The sequence below is a fragment of the Cherax quadricarinatus genome, chromosome 30 (assembly GCF_038502225.1).
Source record: "Cherax quadricarinatus isolate ZL_2023a chromosome 30, ASM3850222v1, whole genome shotgun sequence".
Classification (NCBI taxonomy): Eukaryota; Metazoa; Arthropoda; class Malacostraca; order Decapoda; family Parastacidae; genus Cherax; species Cherax quadricarinatus.
The window spans coordinates 11409231-11430886 of record NC_091321.1 but is presented as its reverse complement, the minus strand read 5'-3'; the positions used below and the strand labels follow the sequence as shown (position 1 = coordinate 11430886).

Here is a 21656-nt window from a genome sequence, read left to right as displayed (position 1 = left end):
GACCGAGTAGAGAACAGAGCAAGACGTCTCATCTCCTGCCTGGACCCATCCTGGATAGATCTGTCATTTCATGAGAGTCTTCAACACAGGAGGGATGTGGGTGGCCTTACTGTTATGTACAAGACTAACACTGTCAAACTAAAACACTTGGCTCCACTTCGAGGATAGCGAGAAGCGAGTTCCTATACCACAAGATGGGCAGAAAGCAGCAACTTCAGCTGTACCCTTCTCCAGAACATCACTTCATCAGAGATCATTTATCCCCAGGATGACTCGTGTCTGGAACACATTCGTACAGCATTATCACGTCAATGAGATAAAGTCAGTTGATCCAATGAAAATGCTGGCCCACAGATGGCTCCAATTTCATCCTGTTCCCTACTTGTATGTTTCATAAGAATAAAAATGCTTTCAAATGAGCTGATATAGGTAACAGCTCTTAGCTTGTCAATGAAGTTAGGAATCCTTAACTTGTAATTTTTTTTCTTTTTCAACAAACCGGCTGTATCCCACCAACGCAGGGTGGCCCAAAAAGAAAAACGAAAGTTTCTCTTTTTAAATTTATTAATTCATACAGGAGAAGGGGTTACTAGGCCCTTGCTCCTGGCATTTTAGTCGCCTCTTACAACACGCATGGCTTACGGAGGAAGAATTCTGTTCCACTTCCCCATGGAGATAAGAGGAAATACAAGAACTAGAAAGAAAATAGAAGAAAACCCAGAGGGGTGTGTATATACATGTATATGCTTGTACATGTATGTGTAGTGTGACCTAAGTGTAAGTAGAAGAAGCAAGACGTACCTGAAATCTTGCATGTTTATGAGACAGAAAAAAAAGACACCAGCAATCCTACCATCATGTAAAACAATTACAGGTTTCCGTTTTACACTCGCTTGGCAAAAAAAGAAAATAGGATTCTGCTCTTGACTCTCGCCCAGGCAGGTCATAGCAGCTCTCCTTACTTACTCTGTCTCCCTATGATCCCCATTGGGGAGGGGAACCTTTACCAGTGTTGTCATCGCCTTGACTTACACGATGAGCTACGCAAATCGTGTAAAGATCAAACCAAGAAATGGTACCGTTGATGATTCAACGAAGATTGCTCTTGCAACTGTTGTTCAGGGAGCACTGCAAGTAAAATTCAACACCATATTGTCACTGAAAGAAGCATTCATTGTTGTGTGTCACGATGATGCTGAAGCAGAGAAGCTATACTCACTACAGAAGCCATCACTACTCTTACTACTCAAGGGTTTACTGTTACGTCATCTCCCGCCCTCAGGGCAAGGAAATCAGTATTCCTAAAAAAACTGGACAAGATTCTGACATCTCAAACACCTGCTGAACTCAAGTCATCCATCGAGACGCAAAATACTTGGGCTACTGTTAACAGCATTGCAAAAATCCCAAATGCAACGTCCATGATCAAGGTCACCTTCACCGACGTGAACATGGCTGCCACTGCACTGAACGAAGGTCTTGCTGTCTACTACTACTACATCAGCCCTACCTACACTGAAGCAGAGATATATAACTACATCCAACATTGCTGGAACTGTTATTCATACCATCACACCACCAAAGCATGTCCAGTAAAAGACAAGAAGTTCTGCACTACATGTGGTAGTGAGGGACACGCCTTCAGTTCCTGCACCGCTGCTGCTCCAACACAACCAGCGTGCTTAAACTGCAAGAGTAATGATCACCATACACTGGCAGCAAAATGTCCTACAAGAAAGGATATTATGAAGAAAACACAAGATGCAGCAAAGAAAAAACCTACTAGCAACACTCCAATGTATGCAGCAATTGCAAAAATACAAGCAGACACTACAAAATTACTTCAAGCATCTACTCAGCCTGCCTCCACCACCACCACTACCATCACTCCTCCAACATGTGACGTAACGAAGATTCACTACTGTCTACTATACGCTCATATGCAAAACATGGCTGTACCTGGATCATTTAACTCTACCATCAACGAGTTATTTGCATTAAATAACATGCCTTCATTTAAATTTCCAGCATCTCCACCTTCTGAAGAAAATCTCAAATTCACCAAAAACTTAATCGCCAACTCTTCTGCAGAAGTTCCATCAACACCACCAACTAGTGACGTCAATCCAACAACGACCAATGAGAAGCCTCCACCGCCACCACCTCTCACTGAATCCAACCAATCAGAAGCCTTACCACCAGAAACATCTAATTCGTCTACTGAAGTTGAAAACGAAGCAACACCACCTTCCTCTACTCCACCACCGCCTTCACTACTTAACTCACGTCAATTACCTGGAACACCATGGGTTAAACACAAAGGACTCATATTCTACACCACGAGGCTATACCCTGCAAGCATGACTCGCCTAGAACTCATCCAACATCTCCAAGACAACACTGTATCGTACCAAAGCGAAGAAAGACCATTCCCTACCTACAACCAGATACTCCACCAACTCCAAACCAACGAATACTACTACAGCTCTCCCATAAGTGTGATACAACTCTCTCGAAAACAATTTACCGCACTGATAAACGGTTTAAGACCATAACCAACTCATCCTGCTTGCTGCCTTCTGACACTCCCAGCTCCTACTGCTGCCTTCACCATCCTCTCCTAGTGAGTCAAGCAATGACATCAGTCAAGCCTCTCTATCTACGTCTCCAGTACTTTTGTACCACATGTCCCAAAGTGGTTGGGCCACTTGCCTTGATTCCTCCTCTTCCCATCCTCCCCATCCTTTTCCAGTTATTTCCATCCTTCCTTATCCTTCTTCCTTCCCATCTTACTACAGCTCTCGTCGTCCTCGATTCGATTGGACTCGCTTGGCAGGACGGTAGTACCTCTCTGGGTGGCTGCTGTCTACCAACCTACTACCTATAACTTGTAAATAGCTTGTCAATAAAGCTAGGGATCTTCAACCTAACCTTGTCAAATGCTGTAAAAAAAAAAAAATGGGAGAGGAGTGTGTGTGAAAGTGAGAGTGTGAAAGTGTGAGTGTGAAAGTGAGTGTGTGTATGCGTGCGTGTGTGTGAGCATGCACATCGCAAGGAAACCTGAAATCATTCAACAAAACTTCAGTGTCGAATCGTTAGGGGCCTAGTGGGCACCTATTGCCACACAGTTACAAATATACAAAGATAAAGCGAGTGTGAAAGTGGGTGTTCAAGAATTACGAGAGGTTGGTTAATAAGTGAAATGTGGGGCAGCATACAGTGAGAGTGAGAAAGTTAATAAGTAAAGGGAGAAAAGAAAAAATATATAACTAGGGAAGGTGGCAGGAGTAGGCCTTCTTGAAGCAGTGACGTCATAACAGGTTGTGTGTCATTATAAATAAAAAGTGTAGCTCACCGAATGTGAAGTGTATTCTACCAAAAGTAAAAAGTGAAAACACTTGAGGAACGCGGGATATATGAGCATAAATGGTTATAACTATTACGGGTGAAGGATTTTCAAAATAGTGATAAAAGGCCTACATGTACGACAACAACAACATCAGCGACTGGCAACTTGTCATCGCCCCACTGCAAGTCCTTCTCACTTATTGTGGTTGCATGTTGTCAGATTCTGGTCTCTGCACACTGTTAGATACTGGTCACTCACTCCTGCAGGCTATTACCGGAATTAGAGTAGAAATAGCATAGATAAGGTGGAGATAGGTTTGATGAGGGCGTGAGGAGAGGGAAGTTGCTTAGCTAGCGAGGGGTAACTGTTAGACACACGCACACACAAGTGTAGACACTTGTAGCAGTTGAGAGAGGCTAAGTTTTTGAAACTAGTATTACTTTTGATATTTTATTAGTAGTACTGATAAGCGTTACAATTACTATTGGTAAGTTTTAGAATTACTGGTATTACTTGGTATTTTATTAGCAGTATGGATACTTAGAAGTGAGGAGCATTATTTCTGCACGCACACACACACGCACACACGCACACACACACGCACGCACGCACACACACACACGCACACGCGCACACGCACAATGTAAATGGTCCCCTCACAACCATTTACCCCCAACCTACCCATCCACTAGACATCCTGTCCCACACTCCATCACTTTGTCCCCCCCATCTAACCATCTCTCCCCCGTTCATAACTCCCCCACACACACAAACACACACATACAGACACACAACACCTCCATAGAGTGAGCTTTGTCTCTCTCTCTCTCATCCTCACCTTCCATCCACTCTCTCTCCCTCTCTCATCCTTTCTCTCTCTCATCCTTTCTCTCTCTCATCCTTTCTCTCTCTCTCCCTCTCTCATCCTTTCTCTCTCTCTCTTTTTTTTACACGGGGTTTGACAAGCTTAAGGATCCCTAGCTTTATTGACAAGCTATTTACAGGTTAAGGATTCCTAACTTTATTGGCAAGCTAAGAACTGTTACCTACATCAGCTCATTTGAAAGCATTTTTATTGTTATCAGACATACAAATAAGGAACAGGATGAAGTTGGAGCCATTTGTGGGCCAGCATTTTCATTGGATCAACTGACTATCTCGTTGACATTATGCTGTACGAATGTGTTCCATACTCGAGTCATCCTGGGTATATATGATCTCAGATGGAATGATGTTCTGGAGAAGGGCACAGCCAGAGTGAAGTTGCTGCTTTCTGCCCGTCTTGTGGCATAAAAGCTTGTTTCACGCTGTCCTCGAAGTGGATCCAAGTGTTGTACTTTAAGAATATTGGCCTTGTACATAACAGTAAGGCCACCCACATCCCTCCTATGTTGAAGGTTCTGCTGAAATGACAGATCTATCCAGGATGGGCCCAGGCAAGAGATGAGACGTCTTGCTCTGTTCTCTACTCTGTCAAGCAGTTGCAAATGAGAGGGGGGGGGGGGGGGGCCGGCAAACCAAGAAAGTGGAGCATACTCAAGGTGTGAGCGTACTTGTGCCTCGTCAGAATCTTGCAACCCCTACTGTCAAGCAGATGCAAGATACAGCTTACTGGCTGTCTTGTTTGCAAGATTTACAACATGGTTCTTCATGGTTAGTTTGGAGTCAAATTTCACCCCAAGGATATCAACTTCTTCTCCAGGTGCCAACACCCTCCCATTCATCCTTACTACTGCACCAGCATTACCATCATGGTGCCTAGAGACGATCATCATTTGTGTTTTCTCAGGTGCAAATGTTACTTGCCATCTATTTCCCCAAGCTGATATATCTCTCGGCTGGTGATTGATGTAGCTTAGAGCAGCTGGCATTTCTTCTCTTGGACAAGTGAATGGCAGTGTACAGTCGTCTGCATATGCATGCAATTCTGGGATGAGATGAAGAAGGTCGTTGAAGTAGACATTCCATAACAATGGTCCCAGTACGCTTCCTTGTGGAACACTTGCCCCAATAGGATGTCTTGCTGATTCTGTTCCATTGAGAACTACACTTAGAGATCTACCATGAAGGTAATCACTGAGGAGACATAACATAGAGCCTGCAATTCCCAGTGCTTGAAGTTTTGCTAAGAGGCCCTGGTGCCACACCCGGTCGAAAGCGCCAGCAATGTCCAGTGCTACCACACAGCTGACTTTGGATTCACCCAGTGACTGGTACCACTTAGTGGAGACGTTTAACAACAGATCAGCAGCAGAGTAACCTTTCCGGAAGCCATATTGACGATCACAAAGTAGTGAGTGGTAGTCAAAAATCACTGTCATTTGTTATGAGATTATTGTCTCAAGGATCTTAACAGTGATTGACAGGAGTGACACTGGTCTGTAGTTGCTGATTTCTGCTCTGCTGTTCTTTTTGTGAACAGGGACTACATTTGCCTCTTTCCATAGAGAGGGCCATTTACACTGTACTAGGCAGTGCTGAAAGATGCGAGTTAGAGGTGCTGCTAGCTGGTCTGTACAATCTTGGGCACATAAGAACATAAGAAAGAAGGAACACTGCAACAGGCCTACTGACCCATGCAGAGCAGGTCCATGTCCCCCCCGGATTAGACCAATGACCCCCCCCCCCAGATTAGACCAATGACCCCCTCCCCCAGATTATCCCAATGACCCACCCAGTCTGGTCATCCCCACTCAAGGATGGAGCACTGTACCAGACCCAGCAGCACAAGCTAGTCAGTTCTAACTCACGCTCAACTTTCTGGGTCCACAGCCTTTTCTTGGTCAAGCAATTTAAGAAGGAAATGCACCTCCTCCTGCCTTATTGTCACCACTGACAGTTTTGACACAGTTCTCTTTCCCCCCCCCTCTCTCTCCCCCTAGCCTCTCCCACACTCCCTTTCTCCTCCCTCCCTATACTCTCTTGTAACTCCTAAAACTCTCCTTGATGTTGCCCCTCCCTCCCACCCCATATTCTTCTCCCCCCTGCCCTACCTCCCTACCCCTCCCCCTACCTGCAACACCCATCCATCCTCACAGAAACTTCGTTCTGTGGTACAATGGGGCCAAAAATAAGGTCGAGAGCTGGGAAGGATGATTGGGAAGCAGAGCTCAAAAAAAGGGAGGAAGACTGGGGAAGGAAGCTGGAGGAGCTTGGAGGAGATGGTATCTGCAGAGAGAAGGTGGGAACAACATGCCATAGTAGCAGAAGACAAGATACAGCATTTAGAAGAGGAACTGAGAAATCTGCAACAGCCTAAAAAAAGAAATAACAGTACAGACATAACATCAGGAACTTCTACATCAGACACAGACAAGGGACTGGAGGGAGCAAGGAAGCTATACTGTATGCAAAGGGCCGGTCAGACCCACACGGGGCCAAGGCAATGACAAGGAGCACACTAGGAACAAATGAGAGGTCGGGAGACATTGAAGGAGCTAGGATATATGCAGGGACTCTACCAGACTCCTGCAGGGGCCAGGAACAGCTGAGCAGGAAAGACAGACCAATGAGCAATGGGGCCTCAGCTAGGGAAGGGACTGAAGGAAGGAACACTCCAGGGAAGGAACTAAAACACCTCAGAGGATGCAATGGGAGACACAGTGGGAGGAAGAAAGGGAGAGATTAGTTTTTGTCAATGGACTCCAGGAAGCAGACGGGGAAACCTACGAGGAAAGAAAACAGGAGGAGATAAAAGTGATTGAAGGTACCATGAAGGCAATAGGCGAGAGTGACATGACCCAGGTGGCAAATTTTTGGAAAATTGGGTGGTTCACAAGGAGAAGGAAGTGGCCTCTCAAAGTGATTTTCAAAGCAGAATCAACTCGAACCATGATCCTGCAGCAGATAGCATGGCTCAGAGACAAACTGGATTTCCAGAGTGTGTACCTCGACCAAGACAGAACGCAAGAGGAAAGGAGGATACTGAAAGAGTGCAAAAATGAAAGGAGGATTGGGAGGAAGAGACAGAGAGAGAGAAGCAGAATAACCCAGTCACAGGTAGAAGGGCAACCCCCCCCCCCCAGAAACACCCACAGAAGGACTCCAACCATGACAACCCCAAGACAACTGAACAATCTAAGCCAACAATCACACACCGATCCCTCTGTCTCCACCCCCACACCACAAACTCCAACCCCACAGCAACCCCCTACCCCCACCACAACCCCCCATAGGCCCCTGCCAGGGCTCCTGCTCTCCCAACCCCATTATCCTCCCAGGACCACAGTTTTGGAACAGAAGTTGAAGGTTTGGTACGTGAATGCAGATGGAATAGCGAACAAATATGAGGAGTGGCATGAAAGAATCAATGAGAAGTCCCCGGACATCATAGCAGTCACAGAAACAAAACTCACTGAGACAATAACAGATGCAATCTTCCCACCAGGATATCAGATACTGAGGAAAGACAGAAGGAGCAGACGGGGAGGAGGGGTTGCACCACTTGTAAAACACTGATGGAAATCTGAGGAAATGGGAGGCATGGACGAGATTGGAGGAAGAGAATACATAATAGGTACACTTCAGTCTGGGGAGCACAAGGTAGTCGTTGCAGTGATGTAGCAGAGCAATGGTGGACACACTGGTTGAGGTGGCAAGAAGAACTCACTCGAGCAGAGCAAAGTTACTGGTTATGGGTGATTTCAATCACAGGGAGATCAACTGGGGAAAACCTGGAACCACACGGGGGTCCTGAAACATGGAAAGCCAAGATGATGGATGTGGTACTGGAAAACCTCATGCATCAACATGTTAAGGATACTACCAGAGAGGGGAGGATGAACCAGCAAAACTGGACCTTGTGTTCACCCTGAGCAGTCAGACATTGAGGACATCACATATGAGAAACCCCTAGGAGCTAGTGACCATGTGGTTCTGTGCTTTGAATACATAGTAGAGTTACAAGTGGAGAGGGTAACAGGAGATGAACGGGAAAAGCCAGACTATAAACGGGGATACTACATAGGTTTGAGGAACTTCCTGCAAGAGGTTCAGTGGGACAGAGAACTGGTAGGAAAGTCGGTAAATGAAATGATGGAATTCGTAACAACAAAATGTAAGGAGGCAGAGGAAAAGTTAGTTCTCAAGGGCAACAGAAATAATGGGAAGACAAGAACGAGCCCCTGGTTTACCAGATGGTGTAAGGAGGCAAAAACCAAGTGCAACAGAGCATGGAAAAAGTACAGAAGGCGAAGAACACAGAAAAATAAGGAGATTAGTCAAGAGCCAGGAACGAGCATGCATAGATAAGGAGGGAGGCCCAGCAATAGTATGAAAATAACATAGCATCGAAAGTCAAGTCTGCCCCGAAACTGCTGTACAACCACATCAGGAGGAAGACAACAGTCAAGGACCAGGTGATCAGGCTGAGGAAAGAAGGTGGGGAACTCACAAGTAATGATCACAAGGTATGCGAGGAGCTCAACATGAGATTTAAGGAAGGATTTACAGTAAAGATAGGAATGGCGCCAAGAAGACAGCACAGAGGAGAACACCAACAGGGAACATACCAACAGGTGCTGGATGACATACAAACAACGGAGGAGGAGGTGCAGAAGCTGCTAAGTGACCTCAATACCTCAAAGGCGAGGGGTCCGGACATCTCCCCGTGGGTCCTCAGAGAAGGAGCAGAGATGCTGTGCATGCCACTAACCACAATCTTCAATACATCCCTTGAAACTGGGCAACTACCTGAGGTATGGAAGACGGCAAATGTAGTCCCCAATTTTAAGAAAGGAGACAGAAACGAGGCACTAAACTACAGACCAGTGTCTCTGATGTGTATAGTATGCAAAGTCATGGAGAAGATTATCAGGAGGAAAGTGGTGGAGCACCTGGAACTAAACACGATTATAAACAACAACCAGCACGGATTCATGGGAGGCAAATCCTGTGTCACAAACCTTCTGGAGTTTTATGACAAGGTAACAGAAGTAAGAAATGAGAGAGGGTTGGGTTGATTGCATTTTCCTGGACTGCAGGAAGGCCTTTGACACAGTTCTTCACAGGAGATTAGTGCAGAAGCTGGAGGATCAGGCATGTATAACAGGAAGGACACTGCAATGGATCAGAGAATACCTGACAGGAAGGCAACAACGGGTCATGGTACGTGATGAGGTATCACAGTGGGCTCCTGTGACAAGTGGGGTACCACAGGGGTCAGTCCTAGGACCAGTGATATTTTTGATATATGTGAATGACATGGTGGAAGGGATAGACTCTGAAGTGTCCCTGTTCGCAGATGATGTGAAGCTAATGAGAAGGATTAAATGGGATGACAATCAGGCAGGACTACAAAGAGACCTGGATAGGCTGGACACCTGGTCCAGCAAATGGCTTCTCGATTTCAATCTTGCCAAATGCAAAGTCATGAAGATTGGAGAAGGGCAAAGAAGACCGCAGACAGAGTATAGGCTAGGTGGACAAAGGCTGCAAACCTCACTCAAGGAGAAAGATCTTGGGATGACCACAACACCGAGCATGTCTCCAGAGGCACACATCACCCAGATAACGGCTGCAGCATATGGGCACCTGGCAAACCTGAGAAAAGCGTTCCGATACCTTAGTAAGGAATTGTTCAAGACACTGTACACCGTGTACATTAGGCCCATACTGGAATATGCAGCACCAATCTGAAACCCACACCTGGTCAAGCACATCAAGAAATTAGAGAAAGTACAAAGGCTTGCAACAAGGCTAGTTCCAGAGCTCAGGAGAATGTCTTACGAAGAAAGGTTGAGGGAAATTGGACTGACAATACTGGAGGACAGGAGGGTCAGGGGAGACATGACAACAACATACAAAATAATGCGTGGAATAGACAAGGTGGACAGAGGCAGTATGTTCCAGAGAGGTAACACAGAAACAAGGGGTCACAATTGGAAGCTGAAAACTCAGACGAGTCACAGGGATGTTAGGAAGTACACCTACCATCCGACTTACAACTGAGTTCGGTTACGAGAAACTGGTCGTAAGTCGAAATGGTTGTAAGTCGAACTTTACTACTGAATGTCAACAAAACATTTTTGTAATGACTTTATTTTATTGTTTTATTTTGGTATTTCATGTTTTACTTTACTTTTTATGTTGTTAGTACTGTATTTTATACTGTAAGGTTTAGGATAAACACTGTGTACAACACAAATAGTTGTTTATTTCCCAGAAATTTGGCATAAAAAACACGGTCGTAAGTCGAGCAGGTCATAAGTCAGATGGTAGGTGTATTTCTTTAGTCACAGAGTCGTCAGGAAGTGGAATAGCCTAGTAAGTGATGTAGTGGAGGCAGGAACCATACATAGCTTTAAGACGAAGTATGACAAAGCTCAGGAAGCAGAGAGAGGACCTAGTAGCAATCAGTGAAGAGGCAGGGCCAGGAGCTGCATCTCGACCCCTGCAACCACAATTAGGTGAGTACCTAGCTGTGGTTACAGGGGCCGAGTCATAGCTCTTGGCCCTGCCTCTTCGCTGGTTGCTACTAGGTCCATTCTCTCCCTGCACCAAGAGTTTTATCAAACCTCTTCTAAAAGCTATGTACTGATCCTGACTCCACTACATCACTCTCCAGATTGTTCCATTTCCTGACAACTCTATGACTGAAGAAATGCTTCCTAGCATCCCTTTGACTCATCTGAGTTTTCAACTTCCAGATGTGACCCCTTGTTGCTGTATCCCACCTCTGAAACTCACTCACTCAGAGTGTGAGTGAGAGAGAGAGAGAGAGTGAGAGAGAGAGAGAGAGAGAGAGTGAGAGTGTCAGTGTGAGAGTGTGAGTGTGTGAGAGTAGGAGTGTGAGTGTGAGAGTGCGAGTGTGTGAGTGTGAGTGTGTGTGAGAGTGTGTGAGAGTGTGTGTGTGAGTGTGAGAGTGTGCGAGTGTGTGTGAGTGTGTGAGTGTGTGAGTGTGTGTGAGAGTGTGTGAGAGTGTGTGAGAGTGTGTGAGAGTGTGTGAGAGTGTGTGAGAGTGTGTGAGAGTATATGTGTGAGAGTGTGTGTGAGAGTGTGTGTGAGTGTGTATGTGTGTGTGTGTGTGTGTGTGAGAGTGTGTGAGTGTGTGAGTGTGAGTGTGTGAGAGTGTGTGAGTGTGTGTGTGAGTGTGTGAGTGTGTGAGTGTGTGAGAGTGTGAGTGTGAGTGTGTGTGTGCGAGTGTGTGTGTGTGTGTGTGTGTGTGTGTGTGTGTGTGTGTGTGTGTGTGTGTGTGTGTGTGTGTGTGTGTGTGTGTGTGTGTGTGTGTGTGTGTGTGTACTCACCTATTTGTACTCACCTATTTGTGGTTGCAGGGGTCGAGTCTTAGCTCCTGGCCCCGCCTCTTCACCGGTTGCTACTGGGCCCTCTCTCTCCCCGCTCCATGAGCTTTATCAAACCTCGTCTTAAAACTGTGTATGGTTCCTGCCTCCACTACGTCATTTTCTAGGCTATTCCACTGCCTTACAACTCTATGACTGAAGAAATACTTCCTAATATCTCTCTGACTCATTTGTGTCTTCAACTTCCAATTGTGGCCTCTTGTTTCTGTGTCCCCTCCCTGGAACATCCTGTCTTTGTCCACCTTGTCTATTCCACACAGTATTTTATATGTCGTTATCATGTCTCCCCTGACCCTCCTGTCCTCCAGTGTCGTCAGGCCGATTTCCCTTAATCTTTCTTCATAGGACATTCCCCTTAGCTCTGGAACTAACCTTGTCGCAAACCTTTGTACTTTCTCTAGTTTCTTGACGTGCTTTATCAAGTGCGGGTTCCAAACAGGTGCTGCATACTCCAGTATGGGCCTGACATACACGGTGTACAGTGTCTTGAATGATTCCTTACTAAGGTATCGGAATGCTGTTCTCAGGTTTGCCAGGCGCCCATATGCTGCAGCAGTTATCTGATTGATGTGTGCTTCCGGAGACATGCTCGGTGTTATACTCACCCCAAGATCTTTCTCCTCGAGTGAGGTTTGCAGTCTTTGGCCACCTAGCCTATACTCTGTCTGTGGTCTTCTGTGCCCTTCCCCTATCTTCATGACTTTGCATTTGGCAGGATTAAATTCGAGAAGCCATTTGCTGGACCAGGTGTCCAGTCTGTCCAGGTCTCTTTGAAGTCCTGCCTGGTCCTCATCAGATTTAATTCTCCTCATTAACTTCACATCATCTGCAAACAGGGACACTTCTGAGTCTAACCCTTCCATCATGTCGTTCACATATATCAAAAATAGCACTGGTCCTAGGACCGACCCCTGTGGGACCCCGCTTGTCACAGGTGCCCACTGTGATACATCATTACGTACCATGACTCGTTGTTGCCTCCCTGTCAGGTATTCTCTGATCCATTGCAGTGCCCTTCCTGTTATATGCGCCTGATGCTCTAGCTTCTGCACTAATCTCTTGTGAGGAACTGTGTCAAAGGCCTTCTTGCAGTCCAAGAAGATGCAATCAACCCACCCCTCTCTCTCGTGTCTTACTTCTGTTATTTTATCATAAAACTCCAGAAGGTTTGTGACACAGGATTTGCCTTCCGTGAATCCGTGCTGGTTGGCATTTATACTCTTGTTTCGTTCCAGGTGCTCCACCACTCTCCTCCTGATAATCTTCTCCATAATTTTGCATACTATACACATCAATGACACAGGTCTATAGTTTAGTGCCTCTTTTCTGTCTCCATTTTTAAAAATGGGAACTACATTTGCCGTCTTCCATACCTCAGGTAGTTGCCCAGTTTTCAGGGACGTGTTGAAGATTGTGGTAAGTGGCACGCACAACATATCTGCTCCCTCTCTAAGGACCCACGGGGAGATGTTGTCCGGTCCCATTGCCTTTGAGGTATTGATGTCCCTTAGCAGTTTCTTCACCTCCTCCTCATCTGTATGTATGTCGTCCAACACTTGTTGGTGTATTCCTTGCTGGTGTCCCCATCTGGTCTGTCCCCCCCGGAGTCCTTCCTGTCTCTACTGTAAATACTTCCTTAAATCTCGTGTTGAGCTCCTCACATACCTCCTGATCGTTTCTTGTCAGTTCTCCACCTTCTTTCCTCAGCCTTATCACCTGGTCCTTGACTGTTGTCTTCCTCCTAATGTGGCTATACAGCAGTTTCGGGTCAGATTTGACTTTCGATGCTATGTCGTTTTCATACTGTCGCTGGGCCTCCCTCCTTATCTGTGCATACTCATTTCTGGCTCTTCTACTAATCTCCTTGTTTTCCTGGGTCCTATGCCTCCTGTACCTTTTCCATTCTCTGTTGCACTTAGTTTTTGCCTCCCTACACCTTCGGGTAAACCAAGGACTCGTTTTGGTCTTCCTATTATTTCTGTTTCCCTTGGGAACAAAACTTTCCTCTGCCTCCTTGCACTTTGTTGCCACATATTCCATCATCTCGTTTACTGATTTTCCTACCATTTCTCTGTCCCACTGAACCTCCTGCAGGAAGTTTCTCATACCTGTGTAGTCCCCCCTTTTATAGTTTGGCCTGTCCCCTTCAGTTCCTGTTACCTTCTCCACTTGTAACTCTACTATATAGTCAAAACTCAGAACCACGTGATCGCTAGCTCCAAGGGGCCTCTCGTAAGTGATGTCCTCAATGTCTGAACTGCTCAGGGTGAACACAAGATCCAGTCTTGCTGGCTCATCCTCCCCTCTCTCTCTGGTTGTGTCCCTGACATGTTGATGCATGAGGTTTTCAAGTACCACATCCATCATCGTGCGTGCGTGCGTGTGTGTGTGTGTGCGTGCATGTGTGTGTGTGTGTGTGTGTACTCACCTAATTGTGGTTGCAGGGGTCGAGACTCAGCTCCTGGCCCCGCCTCTTCACTGATCGCTACTGGATCCTCTCTCTCTCTGCTTCCTGAGCTTTGTCATACCTCTTCTTAAAACTATGTATGGTTCCTGCCTCCACTACTTCACTTGCTGACAACTCTATGACTGAAGAAATACTTCCTAACGTCCCTGTGACTCGTCTGAGTCTTCAGCTTCCAGTTGTGACCCCTTGTCCCTGTGTCCCCTCTCTGGAACATCCTATCTTTGTCCACCTTGTCTATTCCCCGCAGTATCTTGTATGTCGTTATCATGTCTCCTCTGACCCTTCTGTCCTCCAGTGTGTGTGTGTGTGTGTGTGTGTACTCTCCTAGTTGTCCTCACCTAGTTGAGGTTGCGGGGGTCGAGTCCGAGCTCCTGGCCCCGCCTCTTCACTGATCGCTACTAGGTCACTCTCCCTGAACCGTGAGCTTTATCATATCTCTGCTTAAAGCTATGTATGGATCCTGCCTCCACTACATCGCTTCCCAAACTATTCCACTTACTGACTACTCTGTGGCTGAAGAAATACTTCCTAACATCCCTGTGATTCATCTGTGTCCTCAACTTCCAACTGTCCCCCCTTGTGACTGTGTCCAATCTCTGGATCATCCTGTCTTTGTCCACCTTGTCAATTCCTCTCAGTATTTTGTATGTCATTATCATGTCCCCCCTCTCTCTCTCTCCTGTCCTCCAGTGCCGTCAGGTTGATTTCCTTTAACCTCTCCTCGTAGGACATACCTCTTAGCTCTGGGACTAGTCTTGTTACAAACCTTTGCACTTTCTCTAGTTTCTTTACGTGCTTGGCTAGGTGTGGGCTCCAAACTGGTGCCGCATACTCCAATATGGGCCTAACATACACTGTGTACAGGGTCCTGAACGATTCCTTATTAAGATGTCGGAATGCTGTTCTGAGGTTTGCTAGGCGCCCATATGCTGCAGCAGTTATTTGGTTGATGTGCGCTTCAGATGTGCCTGGTGTTATACTCACCCCAAGATCTTTTTCCTTGAGTGAGGTTTGTAGTCTCTGGCCCCCTAGACTGTACTCCGTCTGCGGTGTGTGTGTGTGTGTGTGTGGGGGGGGGGAGGGGGGGTTGCAGAGGGTGTGGATGTATGGGGGGGTGGGGATGTATGGAGGGTGTGGGGATGTATGGAGGGTGTGGGGATGTATGGGCAGTGTGGGGATATATGGGCAGTGTGGGGATATATGGGCAGTGTGGGGATATATGGGCAGTGTGGGGATATATGGGCAGTGTGGGGATATATGGGCAGTGTGGGGATATATGGACAGTGTGGGGATATATGGGCAGTGTGGGGATATATGGGCAGTGTGGGGATATATGGGCAGTGTGGGGATATATGGGCAGTGTGGGGATATATGGGGATGTGGGAGGATGTGGGAGGGTGTGGGGGTAAGGGGCATGACCAGTATGTGTATGTGCACACATTCAGCTTTTTAATTGACAATAAACAAAATCAGACCAAAATGTCATTGCAAGTTTGCTCTCCTAGGTGCGAGTTATTCATGATTTGTTCCAGCCATAGTACTGTTCTTTCTTCTATTCTTAGTCCTGATCTCCCAATTATAGAATGGACATAAATGTGCTAGGAAACATACAAAGAAAGATTGTGAAGTTAATCCCATGTATAAGGAGCCTTTCTTATGATGATAGGCCAAAGGCACTGAATCTGCACTTCCTGAAATATATCTTAAGTGTACAAACAGAAAACCAGAATTAATAATGGGGATATAAATACCATACTGAAAATACACAACCATGACAGGACTCGCAGCAATGGATTCAAGTTGGATAAATTTAAATTTCTGAAGTAAAGAGGAAAGCACTGGTTTGGCAATAGAGCTGTATATGAATGGATTAATTAAACTCCCATCACTGAAGCAAGAATACTGAGTAGCTTTATAAAAAGGTTAGAGAGGTACGTGAGCAGCTGTGGGTGGGTGTGAGATAGACATGGGCCAGTAGGCCTACTGCAGTGCTCCAGTGCAGACAGGCTTGTCTGTGGATGCTCATTTTGTGGGTAATGAAGAGTTTTGTGTACCTCCTCAAAGTCATGTACAATATGGTACATACATCCTATTAATATGGTGGTAGCAAGCCCTGAAAAGAGAATGGTCGACCAGTTGATTCACCCCACAGGCAGGTTGAGTTAAGAACATAAGAAAGGAGGAACACTGCAGTAGGCTTGTTGGCCCATGCTGGGCAGGTCCTTCACAAATCCATCCCACTAACAGAACATTCGACCAATCCATTTTCAATGCTACTCAAGCAATAAGCTTTGATAACTATTTACTCGCGTGCAAGTCCCACTCAAATCCAACCCCTCTCACTCATGTATTTATCCAACCTAAATTTGAAACTACCCAAAGTTTTAGCTTCGATAACCCTACTAGGTTAGACCGTTCCACTCATCAACTACCCTATTTCCAAACTAGTACTTTCCCATATCCTTTCTAAATTTAAACTTAACTAATTTGAATCCATTATTGCGGGTTCTCTCTTGGACGGATATCCTCAAAACTTTATTTATATCCCCTTTGTTAATACCCACCTTCCACTTATACACTTCGATCATGTCATTCTTTGTCTTACAAGTGAATGTAATTTAAGGGACTTCAATCTTTCTTTATACAGAAGATTACTAATGCTATGCATTAATTTTGTCATTCTTTGCTGAATGTTTTCTAATGAATTTACTGTATATCCATTCTATAATATGGAGACCAGAACTGAGCTGCATAATCTAGGTGAGGCCTTACTAATGATGTATAAAGCTGTAATATAACCACTGGGCTTCTGTTGCTTACACCTCTTGATATAAATCCCAGTAATCTGTTTGCCTTATTACATACGCTTAGGCATTGATGCCTTGGTTTAAGGTTGCTGCTTACTATAACTCCAAGTCCTTTTTGCAATCTGTATGGCTACATTATTTAGCTTGTAAGTGCTAGGGTTATTTCTTTACCACCTCCATTGAGTAGTCCTCAGTATAGTAAAGGCTGCTTTGTGATGTAATGAACTGAGGAACCCATTCAGTTAGGCCACTGTGCCTGATTGGGTCAAGGACATAGCCAAAGTTATGGATACATGTCCAGTAAGAAAGCTGAGTAAGTGATGAGGAATGAGTTTCCTTCTTTGGGTCACCCTACTAGGGTAAAGATGGCTGATGTGGTAGAGGGAAAAAAATCAGATAAAAATTGCTAGCTTATCAAACTCCCTCTGTATGAGGAATTAAGGTTATCAACAATTATTATATGTTGATGATAATGCTCAATAACCCACATGGAGACAGAAACATAGAAGAGTAAATGGTCTGTATATTTCAATTCCCTTCTAGGATTTGGATAAGTTCCTTTGTGCTATGTAATCCTTGATGTGCTGGCATTCTGTGTTAGTTTGGGCACTGGTATGTACTTCTTGAGGGCGAATTTTGAAATGATGACTGTGAAATGTTGAAATTGGGAGTGGTAGCTATGAGGGCAGATTCTATGATTTTGCATTTGTAGCTGCAGTGTGATTTGTTACCTAAAAGGACAAGTGCAACTAATGTGACTTTTTTGTGGCAACGTTTTGCTCTCCAGGAGCTTTGTCAGGCCGTCAATTTGTAATGGCTTGACAAAGCTCCTGGAAAGGGAACAATGCCACAATAAAATGTTGGATTAGTTGCACTTGTGTTCTTTTACCTAACAAATTGTCAGTAATTCTACAAACATTATTACAGTGTGATTTGTGTTTGACAGTGGCAGCTTCCCAATGAATATTATTATTATTCATTCTGATATGTTGAAAAATGGCTGAATTATCCTGTGTGTAACGTATTGCCTTCTGGTGATTTATGATCCTTGTAGATAAGTGTTCGTCCTGTCTGCCCTCTGTATGCTTGGTTACAGTCTTTACATGGCATCTGGTAAACTCCTGGTGTGTCTTGGGTTGCTGAATGTTTGTGTTTCTTGGAAAAGAGATTCCCTAGTTTGTTGACATAGAACATGATTATGTTTGTCACTTTGTTGAGACGAAAACTTCAACTCATGGTACCCTTTTCTAAGAATCACAAACATTCAGCATCACAAAACACACCAGGAGTTTACCAGATACCATGTAAAGACTACAACCAAGCATACATAGGGCAGACAGGACAAACATTATTTACAAGGATCATTAAACACCAGAGGGCAATACATTATGCACAGGATAATTCAGCCATTTTTCAACATGTCAGCATCAATAATCACAATATTCATTGGGAAGTTACCACCATCAAACACAAATTACATGGCAGCTACAAATGCAAAATCAAAGAATCTGCTTTCATAGGTATAACTCCCAATTTCAACATCTCACAGAAACAATGGAAACTAGACGTCATTTCAAAATTTGCCCTTAAAAAGTACATACCAGCGCTCAACCTAACACAAAACGTCAGCACAACATTATCAATTTCTTATATGAAGAACCCCTCACCAGCCTGGAGAAAATCACATCCTGATAGACAGGAGTGATTAAAGCAAGGGTTAGGCATGTATAGCTTTATTAAAAGAAAGAGCAACACCCTTATCAAAAGTGCCTATATCATTATCTCCATGACGTGTAGCCATAAAGTTTAGCTAAGATCACTGAAATCCTGCTGAATATTTTACCAACTGTGAAATTTTATTTAAATATTTATTTTCTTAAGGAGCTACTGCTTAACAACATGACTTGCATCACATCCAGAACTTTATAGGCTTAATACTTTTTCTCCTTCAATTTTCTATATCAGTCGCCAACATTTTGAAGAACAATTCTAGTCATCATTTCCTGCATAATTAGTGTGTAATATAAAGTAATTAGGAAGCATACACAGCGCAGACAGGACAAACACTATTTACAAGGATCATTAAACTTATGAGTGAGGTTCATGCCAGGTCACCAAACAAGTACGATAGAAGTAGCAAGGAAATATTCCTCTCAAAATGAAGGCATCTGGATAAACGAGCAACTATAATTTAATCAGATTTAGCTTGTAGCATTCAGCACTTCAAGTGGCCAGAATTAGTTAGTAGTAATTATGTAACAATGAAATAATTAATTCAAACAATTTTAGCAAATATTAAAAAAAATAATGAAAAGCATAAAACTACAGAAAACTAGTTAAAGAAAACACTTGCCCCTGCATTTTCCATTGAAACTATCTGAAAAGTTACACAGTATTAGGGAATGTATGCAGTGAGTGTGGTGTGTATAATCCCACTATTCATTATCACTCCAGCTTGCAAAGATAACCCAACTGATAAACACAATATTGGTTCCCAACATTGCCATCAGGGCTACGTAATTTTAATAGGATGCCTCCTTTTATAAATACAACTGTTTTAAATTTCACCTTAAAACCAAGTGTCATTTTGAAAACATCATTGGACAATGAGGAAACACTGGAAAACCATAACTTATACTCCCTACTGGGGATAACTAACCATGGCCATGAGACACAGAAATAAATGTTTACCTTAGTGATATCAACACCAGTCAAGGTCTTGACCATGTTTGGCATGCGAGTAATGATCTCCATGACTTCCCCCGTCAGCTTGGCCGCACCAATCTCAGAAGTTCCAGTGCTCACCATAGTCAGTTTCTTGGCTTGCGAAAGTGGTGCAGCAACTTCAGCAGCAACCTGCCAATACACAACAATTAGAAAAATAAGAAATCTGAGATACAATTACAAGTACATTTTGAAATGACATCCTAAAACAGATTAAGTTAACTGCTACACAATCAAGCAAGGAATTCTAGGCTCAAACAATGCCCCTTAACCCACCATATTTCAACAGAGGAGCAATTCTAGGAAAAGTTCAAGTTTTAGTTGCTCCGATATGGAAGAATGGAGAAAATAAAGATTGAAACAGAATCCAGGACAACAGAGCATAAGTTTTATGTGCGAGACTTGGGAGTAATGATATCAGATCTCTTTACATTCAAAGATCACAACAATGTTGCTATTGCTGAAGCAAGGAAAATGAAAGATTAAATAACTAGAAATTTCAAGACAAACGATGCTGAGACAATAATGCTACTTTAAGTCACTTATTCTCCCTAGGCTGAAATACTGCTGTATACTAACAGCTACCCTAAAACAGGCAAGATTACTGAGCTAGAGAACAAACAGAGAACTTTCACTGCCCGTATACATTGAATCAGACATCTAAAATACTGGGAATGTAGACAAGAAAGGTGCATCATAATTCATGCTTGGAAAATCCTATAAAGACTGGTCCCACACCAGAATCACTCCATGTGTAAGCAAGAGACTTGGCAGACAGTGCAAAGAACCTCCAACAAAAAACCAAGGGCACAAAAAGTACACAGGGAGGATTCACTGATTGTCAGAGATCCTTGACTCTTCAATGCCCTCTCTTTGTGCATAAGGGAAATTACCAATTTACCTGTGGCTGTCTTCAAGAGGGAACTACTGGACAAGTTTTCTCAAATCAGTTCCTAACTAGCCAGGCTATGGTTCATACATTGCACTTAGTGCAACCAGCACTTACACAACTTGGTTGATCATACCTTGATCCACCGATGACCCTGGTTTGGGACAGGCCACAGGTGGTAAACCCCCTAGAAGCATCCTTCAAGTATTGATTCCGAAGGATACTCTGAAGCGAGAATTCTTGAAACTGTTACAGAGAGGCATTATCCAAATATTGCACTGCTATTAAAGTGAGGAACTTATAGTAAGAAACTTTAAAGAAGAATCCCCTCAAGCCAAAGCAATCAAATATAAGAATTGATTGATGGAGTGCACATTGCACTACAATTGAGAAGAAATGAATAAGTTAAATCTAAGGTAACTTACTACACATATTTCCAAGAACCAGAGGATGTGCTGGATTATTCCTTTCATATTTTCTGTGACAACCTGCCTATTAACCTTTTGACTGTCGAGACCCCAAATCCTGAAGTGTCTGTCATAAAATATTAAAAAAAAAAAATTATTTTTTCTCATGAAATGATAGAGAATCTTTTCCCAATGGTAATGACACCAAAAGTATGAAATTTAATGGAAAACTTACAGAATTAGGCTCTCGTGAAGTTAGCGATCTCGGCAATATATACACATCGGCGATTTCGCCCACTTTGAGCCCTATTTTTAGCCAATTCCATTGCTCCAGTCAACCAAACTCATAGCTATTTCTTTAGAACTCCATTTGTTCTATCAATTAAGTACAAGAAACCACCCATTTACCGATTTCAACTACCCAATAAAGTGGTCAGAAATTGGCAATTTGGCTAATTTCATACAAATTAAAAAAGATGCCAATTTCAAAACTGGGTTCAGAATAAACAATGCAGACATTCCTGGCACTAAAATAACATTTTCTCTGATCATTAGTCACGTCTCCAGGCCCCTCTTATATTACTCATGTTTTCTATTTTGAATTTTTATTCACACAAAAAATAGAAGATTTGCTGTTATGCAGACTACTGCTTTTTTGTAATTACTGTATAAATAATGTCAACCTATTCGTGACTACGTATTAGACCGGCCAG

At 43.9% G+C, this 21656-nt stretch overlaps 1 protein-coding gene across 2 annotated transcripts in view; it reads right to left on the bottom strand.

Moving 5' to 3' along the window:
- Nucleotides 1–21656, bottom strand: part of Flo1 (flotillin-1) — a 194786-nt gene that overhangs the window by 36378 nt on the left and 136752 nt on the right. The window contains exons 11-12 of one of the 2 annotated variants that reach the window (XM_070089890.1): nt 19615–19779; nt 19277–19300 (exon numbers count right to left, since the gene is read on the bottom strand). In XM_070089890.1, coding sequence (XP_069945991.1) covers nt 19277–19300; nt 19615–19779 — 189 coding nt within the window. The remainder of the gene's footprint in view (nt 1–19276; nt 19301–19614; nt 19780–21656) is intronic. The other variant, XM_070089891.1, reaches the window with a different exon arrangement.